The sequence below is a fragment of the Plasmodium relictum genome (genome assembly GCF_900005765.1).
Source record: "Plasmodium relictum strain SGS1 genome assembly, chromosome: 6".
Taxonomy (NCBI): domain Eukaryota; phylum Apicomplexa; class Aconoidasida; order Haemosporida; family Plasmodiidae; genus Plasmodium; species Plasmodium relictum.
The window spans coordinates 186833-197040 of record NC_041684.1 but is presented as its reverse complement, the minus strand read 5'-3'; the positions used below and the strand labels follow the sequence as shown (position 1 = coordinate 197040).

The following is a 10208-nucleotide window of genomic DNA, read 5'->3' as shown; positions in this document are numbered from 1 at the left end:
ATATTAAGGAATAGTACCTAATAATAAAATATATATATATATGTATATATTTTATAAAATTTAAATTATATGAATTATTTAAAATGTCTATTAAAAGTATTAAGATGATCTTTATAATAAATTTTTTTTTTTGACTAATATTTTTATTAAAAAGAAAATTTTCTTGTTTTATAACTAAAATCAATGATACATTTATAAATCATTATGATAATATTAAAAATTATTAATATTTAATAACATTAGAAATTATAAATTTATTAGTTAAACACAAGAAGTTATTTCTTTTATTTTCTTATTTTTAAGATGTGAGTGAAAATGAAAAAAGCTTCTTTGATATTTATTTTAATTTTTTTTCTATTTATGAAAAACGTAGTAAATATAGAAATAAGAAAAAAGGGTTATGATTTAAAACATAATTATTTAAAAGCAATTGCACATCAATCAAATAAATGGAGATTAATATATTCGAGCATAAAGTTTAATAATTCGAATAATTTAAATAATGAAATAAAGAAAATACATATCTCTGAAAAAGAGATAATTAAAGAAAAATTAAATAAAATAAAGAAAATTAAAAATGTTTTAAATAAATATAATCTAAAAATATATAAAGGGAAGGCTAAATATTTTAAAACAAAAGCAAGACAACTAGTTTTATACAAATATAATTTAGTAAAGAAATATATTATTTTAATAATAAACAGATGGAAACATAACATTATAATATATACAAAAAAATTTACAAATTATTCTAATATAATATTTTACAATTTAAAGAAAAAGTTTGCTCTTCAAAATAACATGCTATACGTATATATTGAAAATCTTCCTTTTTTAAATAAAAGAACTTTGTCAAAGTTAATAAGTTATAATTCTGTTAATTTACTATTTTTATTATTTACTTTCTTGTATTATAAAAGTGATTATATTTACAAATTTTTAAAAAGAAAATATGCTTTTATAGGAGAATTCAAAAACATTAAAACAGAAAAGTATATAAAAATACATACTTTGTCTACTTTGTTTTTTTTCTTTTATAAATTTTTTGTTCTCAGACTTTTATTTATTCTTAATTCATATAATTTTTTCTCAAGAAGATTATATGTATTAAACAATATCTTACATTTTATTTTTTTTTCATATATATTTATTTTCCCTTATTTTCTTGTTCAAGCTAACTGGGGAAGTTTTCATTTAATTGATTCTAAGAAAAGTAATATATTTTTAAGATATATATATATATATATTTTATTATTTTATGTTATTATATATATTATTATTATATAAATTTTATTTCTTCAGGTAAACTTTTGGGAAGTATTTTTTTATTTCAATTGCTTTTAATTTATATTAGACTAATTTTTCAAAATAATTTAATGTTTATGAAAAAGTGGACAGATGAAGAATTTTTTAATAAAGATGAATTAATTAAAAATATAAAAAATAATAGAAGAATTGATTTTTACGTCAGTTTATTAAATCAATATCATTTTTTAAAAAAGCTTTATATTGGAAATAACAAATTTTATGAAATTATTTTATATTTACATAAATATAAATATCTATTAGATATTATATTTCCAATTAATAATTTATTTTATATATATATAGCTCATTCTATTTATTTTTATTTAAACAACTTGTCATATGCTGGTATTTACATATCCTCCTTTTCCTTTATTCTTTTACTTATCAAAATAATTTCTAATAAAATAGATATGTATTTTTTAACAAAACCTATTTAAAAAGGAAAAAAAAAAAAAATTAAAAAAAAAGCGATGTATTTTAATCTTCAATAAAATCTTTCAAATTTTTTTAAAAATATATTTCAATTATTTTATTTTTTTTTTTTGTTATATATTATAGTTTTAATTTAAATAAATTGTATATAAATTTACGAAAAAAAAAAAAAAAAATTTTTAAATTTATATTTTACCTTTTTTTTTTATTATTATTTAAATATTTTGTAGAATTTTGAGACAATCTTTAAATTATACTAAATATTTTTGATAAAATTTACATTTTTTTACAATTTTTTTAAAAACAAAAAAAAAAAAAACTATTTATATTTTCTTTTTTCATAAAGTTTTTTAGTAGTTTTATTTTCAAATAATATCATATTTTATATTATGAATATTTTTTATTTTTATTTTTTAAGAATGTTATAATCAGAGATACAAAATTTAGTCATATATTACACATACAGTTCTTAAAGATTTTTATTTACGAATGAATACATATTATAAAAAAAAGAAAAAAAAAAATAACAAAATTTTTAAGATTTAAAAAAATTAAACAATTATATTCTTTATTTGTTTAATGTTTTTTTGTTGAATATATATATATATAAAGATTTTTAAAAATTTTCTTATTTTCCTCATAAAAAATAGTTGAATTTTTTTTTATTTAAAAAAATAGTTAAATTAATTTGATAAAAATAAAAATATATATAGAATATTTTTAATTTACAGATGCATTAAAAATGAGCTTACATTTTAGTGATGAAGATGATATATATGAAGATAATGCTAATAAAGAAAAAAGTGAAAATAATGATTTGAATTATGATTCCTTCAATGACGAAAAAAAAAACGATGAAAATTTTATCCAGAAAGATCATTATGATGAAATGGAAGAATGTGAAGTTGAAGAAAAAAAGAAAAGAAAAAAAAGTGTAGGATTTCAATTGAAAAATCTATTTAATGATATAGCCCTAAATAAAATTAATAGCTATATTCAAAAAAAAAGAAAGAGCGAACATAGAAATAGTTATGATGATAATTCTAATTTATATGAAGATGATAATGAAGAAGATTCCTATGAAGATGAATTACAAAAATACGTTAGAGAAGAAAAAGATAAAATAAAACAAGTACTGCCAGAAAAAGATGAGTTATGGGAAATGTTTATTTACCTAAATTTAAAAAAAAAGAAAAGAAAAATTGATTATGACGAAAAATATTATAGTTTAGCGATTAAAAAAATATTAGAAAATGTAGAAAAAGAATATAAAGATATAATTAAGGAAAAATTATTTCAAAATAAAAATTTCGAAGAATATTTAATTATAACTGATTTTTCTGATTTTCTAAAAAGTAACAATATTGAGAATATAGAAAAAAATACACTGATTCCCCTTATTAAAAAAAAAAACTCATTAAAAGATATCAAGAAAAAATTAATTGAATTGTATAATAAAGGAAATTACTGTAGTTATATAAAAGAAATAAATTTTTTTAATGAAAAAAAAGAAGAAAATTTAAATGAAGAAGGTGATAACAATAATAACAGTAGAAAATATGAAACTTATAAAAGACAGAGTACCAATTTAATAATAGAAAAAGAAAAACTTAATTTATCCTTAAGCAAATTATCTGATAAGTATTCTCTAATGATAAATAAAATAAAGAAACATAAAAGAAAAGATTTAAGAACAAATTTTAATTTATTTATGAATCTAATTAATGAAGTTACTTCAAAGTTATATTTTTCTATCCATAATGTTTTTTTAATAGATGACAATAATTCAAATATAGCTGATATTTATAAAACAATTAGAAGAAAATATAATATACATGATGTTTTAGCTAAAGTTCAAAAATTAACACAAAAAAAAGAAGTATATGAACATTATCGTTCTTATTTAATATATAAATATAAAACAACTTATCCCGTTTGCGATGATGCTTTTAAAAATCATATAATGAAAGATAATATTAATATATTTAACTTTAAAAAATTTTATAATACTGAATTTTCGAAAGAAAAATTTTTCATTATAAAGGATTATGAAAAAACTGAAACACAAAATGAAAATATAAGTAACACTGAAAAAAATGAAAAAGAAGAAATGATGAGTCAAAATAAAAAAAAAGACAAAACTTCTTCCGAAGATTTATATACAAACGATGTATATAATGATGATTTTTTTAATGTGAATATGCAAAATGATTGTAGCAAAAATTTACAAAATGGCAATACTGATTTAAATATTCCTGAAAAGAAAGAAGAGAAAAATGAAATTAATAATAATAATAATGATAATAAAAACATTTTTGAACAAAAGAATATGGAAAATGAAAATAATGATAATAATAACCTTAATGAAACACCTTTAGAAAGAGCTAAGAGAATAGCTAGAGAAAAAAAAAAAAAACTATTAGAAAGTAGAATTAAAATTATATAAATATCATTTGGAAGTATTATTTTTATATTATAATTTATATTATTTTTTATTAAAATTCTTACATATTTTAATAAGAATTTATATTTTTTTCTAATTTTAATTTAGGGTAATTTTTAATAAAAATTCTTAAATTTGAAATTTTTATTATTACTCAATATATATATATATATATATTTATTTATTTATTTTGATATATATATTTTTTTTAAGTGTAAATTTTATAACTAAGGCTTTTTTCTATTAAACAAAAAAAAAAAAAAAGAAAAAAATATTATTGGAAAATAAAAGTAAAATTGTGAAATTTTGTCAAGTTTAAATTCATAGGTTTCATTTTCCTTTATTTTTTGTAGTTATTTGTAAAAACATAAAAATATTTTTAGAAAATTTATTTATAAGTTATTTATTCTTAAGACATATTCATTTATTTTTAATATAAGAAATAAAAAAAAAAAAAAAATAAAGAAATAAAAAAAATAAGAAAAAAAAGAAAATAGCAGTTTTTTCATTTTAGATTTTTTAATGGTTTTATATTTAGTAGCCTAAAAATAAAAAAGAACCTCTTTTCAATAATTATGAAATAATAATACAATAATATTGGAATTTAAAAAAAAAAAATTATATTTAATTTAAATTTAATTTTATTTTTTATAATATTTTAATTATAATAAGTCGAATCTTCCTTTTTTTTTTTTTTTTGTTATATAATTCTACAATTTTTTTCGTATATTTTCAAATATATATATATATTTTTATTTATTCTTTTTCTTTCTCTTTTTCCTTCTCATTTTCTTTTTTTTTTTTTATTTTATTGTTGTGTTCATTTTATTCTCTCTTTTTTTATTTTTATCTCTCTTCATATTATTTTTTCATTTATTTTAATTATATAACAATGAATAGTTCAAATATATTGAATAAAAGCAAAGAATTGATTGGAATTTTTTTGAAATATTTTAAAAATGATGAATCAAGTGTTAAATATTTAAATGAGTGTAAAAATTTGGATATTTCAGAATATTATAGTGTTTTTTATATATTGTATTCAGATATAATAAATAATGATAAAGATTTAGTTATTTATAAGGATCATTTGCTGTTTTTGTCTTTTTGTTACATGAATAAATTACTTGAAAAAAGTTACAAAATATATTCTATTGAAGAAAAAATAAACATAAGAAATAATTTTATTAACATTTTATTTTCCATTGCATTAGATTATAATCATGTAATAGATAATAATATTTTAAGCTTAAAAGAAAAATCAAATAATTTAATAAAAAAAAAGTTTATGGAGGATTTTATGAATGAAAATAATTTTATTTTGGAATGTTATTTTAATTTGAAAGATAAATATTTGATTAGTAATTATATGAATTCAATAAGAAATAAATATTCTCAAATATTAAGTATATTATGTATGTATAATGAATATACTTATTTTAGATATCTATTAAATTTCATTACATTTTTTGTATGTGAAAATTTAAAAAGAATATTATCAATATGTGATCATAAAGAAAAGGAAAACAATTATACTTTGAATGACAATAATAATTTTCAAAAAATAAATAATGATTATTTTAATACTGTTCTTCAAATAAGTATCAATTTTTTTAAAGAAATTTTTTATAAAATAAGTAACGAAAATTATTCTAATGTATTTAATAAACAGCAATTAAATAATTTTCGAACGATTATAATAAATGATATAAATGAATTGTTTCAATTTTTTTCTATTGTATTTTATTATTGTTTCCATTTTAATAAAAAAAATGAATTTGAATTATTAATAGAGTGTATAAAAGAACTGTCTTTTTTTTTACCAGCATATATATTTTTTAATGAGTCTACTTCACCAGCTAAATTTTTATTAAATTTATTACTTCTTTATTTTAGAAAAAATTCTTGTAATTGTATTAATGATAATAATAATTACAATGGTATCAATAATAGCACATTATCATTAAATAGTTTTTATAAATTATATGATAGATATTTATCAATAGATGAATTAAAATATACAATATACATAAATAATTTTTTGCAAAATAAAGATATAATAGAAAATTTGCTAATAATATTTTTAAATATAATAGAATATATATCAAAGATTAATAACAAAACCTTCTTTCAGTTAAATGAAAACGAATTAATGCAATTTTTAGATAATTATTTCAACATAGATTTAAATTTTTATGATATTAATAATTATGAATTTCAAAAAATATATATAAAAATGATTTTGAATTTGTCTTGTATACCTATATCTAATTACTTACATAAGAGAGAAAATAAATTAAAATGCTTACATATATTTATTATAAATATATTTAAGAACATATACCATCCTAATATAAAAATCTTGATAAATATATTAACAATATGTAAAAATATATTTGATTATAACAAAGATTTAATTTATATCAAAAATAAGGATAGTGAAATAGAAAGTAAAATATATAATATATACAAAACAGATAAAGAAAGTTTATTAAATATAAATAATGAGAAAATATTTAACAATCAATTCATTATAACATGTGACGATTTCAAGAAATTATTTATATTAATGTTTATAAGGTTTCTCAAAATACCAATATATAAAGAAAATAATTCTTTAAATAAAAAATTGTTGATAGAATTTGTTAGTAATTATGTAAACCAATACAATAAAGAATGGTTTGATACGTATTATGAGTATATGAAAAAATATCAAAATAGTTATAATAATGATAATAATAATAATAATAAAAATAATAATAAACATGATTTAAAGCAAAAAATCATTAGTTTGTTGAAAGTATTAGTAGCTTTAAATCATGAAGTGTTTCATTTTATAATAGAAGTTTTTTGTGATTTCTTTAAATTTTATGACAATATAAATGTAACTAATTTATGTAATGAAATGGTAAAAGTACATGATTATTTTATTTATGTTTTGGTAAGAGCTTATTATCAATTATTAAAAAATTTTATAGAAATATTGAAAGACTCAAAAAGATTAGTTACTGGAGATAATAAAGAAATAAGTACAAATGTTATTTCATATCAGATAAGTAATTTAGAAAATGAAAAAAGTGTAAGAGATATTTATATACAAAATAAAATTAACTTAAGAAATTCGATTGAAAATAAAATTATTGAATTAAGTTCAAAAGAAGAAAATAATAATATGTTTAATAACTATTGCTCATTAAATAAAAATGAAATGAATAGTGATAACATAAATAATCAAAACAGAGAAGAATTAAAGAAAAAAAAAGAACATATTGACTTAGAATTATTTATAATTAAATGTATAGAAAAATATAATTGTTCTCCGTATTATGAAATATGTAATAAATGTATTGTTAATTTATTAAACTGCTATAAAGTTATTTTACAAAAAGATTTTGTTGATTTTTCAAAAATATCACTTGATTTTGCTCTATTTGAATCAAAAAGGTTACAATTTATTTCAGAAACTGCTTATATTTTAAATTATAATAAAGATTTTGCATTTTTTATGATGGAAAATTTAGTCAAAAACATCACACAAAATAATTCAGAAAATTCCATTGAATTAAAAAAAAATTATCTAGATATATTTACATCAATAATAATAAATTTAGAGAATTTTATTTCTAATGATATGATAGAAAAAATTTTGAACACTTTTTTAGAATATAAAAAATCAACCAATATTTTTAAATGTAATAAAGAATTTTGTATTTTTCTCTTAACATTGATATCAATATTAAAGGAGGATTGTGTAAATAAAAAAGTCATTTATGTTAAACTAGTGTTACAAGACACTTATGATTTTTTAACAAATTTTAATAAAAATATAACTAATTTTGATAGACTTTATGATCTTTTTTATGTAAACAGTAATGATAATGATAAAAAAATAGAAACATCACATTCACTATTTGACATATTTAAAATAATTTATAGTTATTTTTCCTTATTTTCATATTATAATATACAACATAAAATAAAAAGTAGCAAAAAGGAAAGCGAAAATTATTGTTATAATCAGAATAAAGAAAACAGTATTAATATGAAAGAGAGAGACATTTATCAATTAATGAAGAATAACATTTCTTTAATAAATGAAAATGAAATTTTACAAATCTCTATAAATTTATTTAGTAATGTATTCTGTATTTATTCTCTTTTCAGCTATATGATAAATAATAATATTTCTTTTGAAAAATATACAAATTGCTGTTTAGAGGCAAGTTATTTTCATTTAAATCAGAATGATAAAGAAGTTTTCAATTTATGTAATTTAAATAATAAAAATAGTAATAAAAATTCTAATAATGATTTTAATAATAAAAATTCAATAAGAAAATCCAATTTTACTTTTAAACTATTACATGAGAACATTTGTAATATAATTAAAAGATTCATCAAAGAAGGTTATTTATTTATATATAACGACAGTATTCATATACTCAATAATATTTTATCTAGTAGTTTTAGTTATATGCCTTTTTACTATATTAATATTAATACCTTATCTGTTTATTTATGCTTAAGCGAACAATTAAAATATTTAATATACAATAAAATAATAAATGAATTAATAATTCAATGGTATTTTCAAGTATTTTCTCAATTTTTTGAAAAAAATTTTCTTTATATTAGAGAAGAATGTGAACATATAAAAAAAATAAATTCAGAACTTAGTACTAAAACAAATATTAACGAAGATGATTATGTAATGTATCATGATTATTTATATAACAATAAAAAATATATATTAAATTATTTAAAAATTTGTAAAAATTTTTTTGTTACACCAAATGATTTTAAGAATAATAATGATAAAATATTTTATCAAAATATATATAACAACAATAATAATAATAATAATAATCAAAACGTATTATTAGATTCCTTCTTATCCACAATGGAATATTTATTGAACTATTATGATTGTGATATAATTAAAAAATGCTTAAATTCTCTCGTAGAAATATCAGAAACAATTATTAATTTAACTTTTAATTCTTCACATTTTCATTTTTACATTCAAATTATTAAAATTGTTTTAAAAGTATTCTTATTATATAACCCTCAAATTTTAATATTGAGTCAATATAAAGAAGATAAAGAGAATAATAACATATTTAATGAATACACTGAAGAGAAGGTAGAGGTTTATATTGGGGAAATGAATTTATTTATGAAAAATGATCCACTTGAATTAAATTCTTTTTTAAATATTTTTACATCTGCTCTTATAAGAATAAGTAAAAATTATTTTCTTTTACAAAAAAATATTTTTAATATTAATGAAAATATGTCATTTAAAGAACTTTTAAATATTGATAGTGTAAAAATTTTTTTAATGCTATTTCAAAATATAGAAAATTCAAATTCATTTAATATTGAAGCTATAGTAACTGATTTATTAAAACAAAACAATTCTGAATATTTCAAAAATGTTTTAATTCAGTATAAATTACATAAAGAGAACAAAGATAATAATACTTTATAAATATTGTCTCATTTCCAAAATATCTTCATTTTCATCAAAAAAAAAAAAAAAAAAATGTATATATATACATATTTTGTTTTAAAAATATATAAAATTCCATTTTTTTTTTTTTTAATTTTAAATTTATTCATTATATAACATTTTTTTTATAAGTTGGATAATACATTTATAATTAAATAATACACATAATTATATATATATATATATTTTAATAAATTTGTGTTTATTTTCAGTAAATAATTGTAAAAATTTAAAAGTTATGTTAATGAATTTTTAAAAAAAATAACTTTTATTAATATCTTTGTGTATATAAAAATTAATTTATTATTTTTATTTTTTATAATTTTTCTAGAAACATTGTTAAAATTTGAGGAAAAATATATTTTTTTTTTTAAATAATACATTAATAAGAAAAAAGAAAATAGTAGATTGAAATATTAACAATTTTTTTTTTTTTTTTTTTTTTTATTTTAAATCAATTATTTATAAATAATAAAATATAAAACATTTTTATATATTTTAAATCCCCATGTT

At 15.9% G+C, this 10208-nt stretch overlaps 3 protein-coding genes across 3 annotated transcripts; all 3 read left to right on the top strand.

The window, feature by feature from the left end:
* Positions 1-315: 315 nt before the first annotated feature.
* Positions 316-1745, top strand: PRELSG_0604900 (conserved Plasmodium membrane protein, unknown function; the record flags this gene model as incomplete). Its single annotated transcript, XM_028675499.1, has 2 exons — positions 316-1213; positions 1303-1745. 2 exons carry the CDS (start codon positions 316-318, stop codon positions 1743-1745), a joined length of 1341 nt encoding a protein of 446 aa, XP_028532082.1.
* A 737-nt stretch (positions 1746-2482) lies between these two features.
* PRELSG_0604800 (conserved Plasmodium protein, unknown function) lies at positions 2483-4186 on the top strand (the record flags this gene model as incomplete). The annotated part of the gene is made up of 1 exon (XM_028675498.1): positions 2483-4186. The coding sequence occupies one exon, from the start codon at positions 2483-2485 to the stop codon at positions 4184-4186; it is 1704 nt and encodes a 567-aa protein (XP_028532081.1).
* An 889-nt stretch (positions 4187-5075) lies between these two features.
* On the top strand, positions 5076-9674 carry PRELSG_0604700 (conserved Plasmodium protein, unknown function; the record flags this gene model as incomplete). The annotated part of the gene is made up of 1 exon (XM_028675497.1): positions 5076-9674. The coding sequence occupies one exon, from the start codon at positions 5076-5078 to the stop codon at positions 9672-9674; it is 4599 nt and encodes a 1532-aa protein (XP_028532080.1).
* Between the last annotated feature and the right edge of the window lie 534 nt (positions 9675-10208).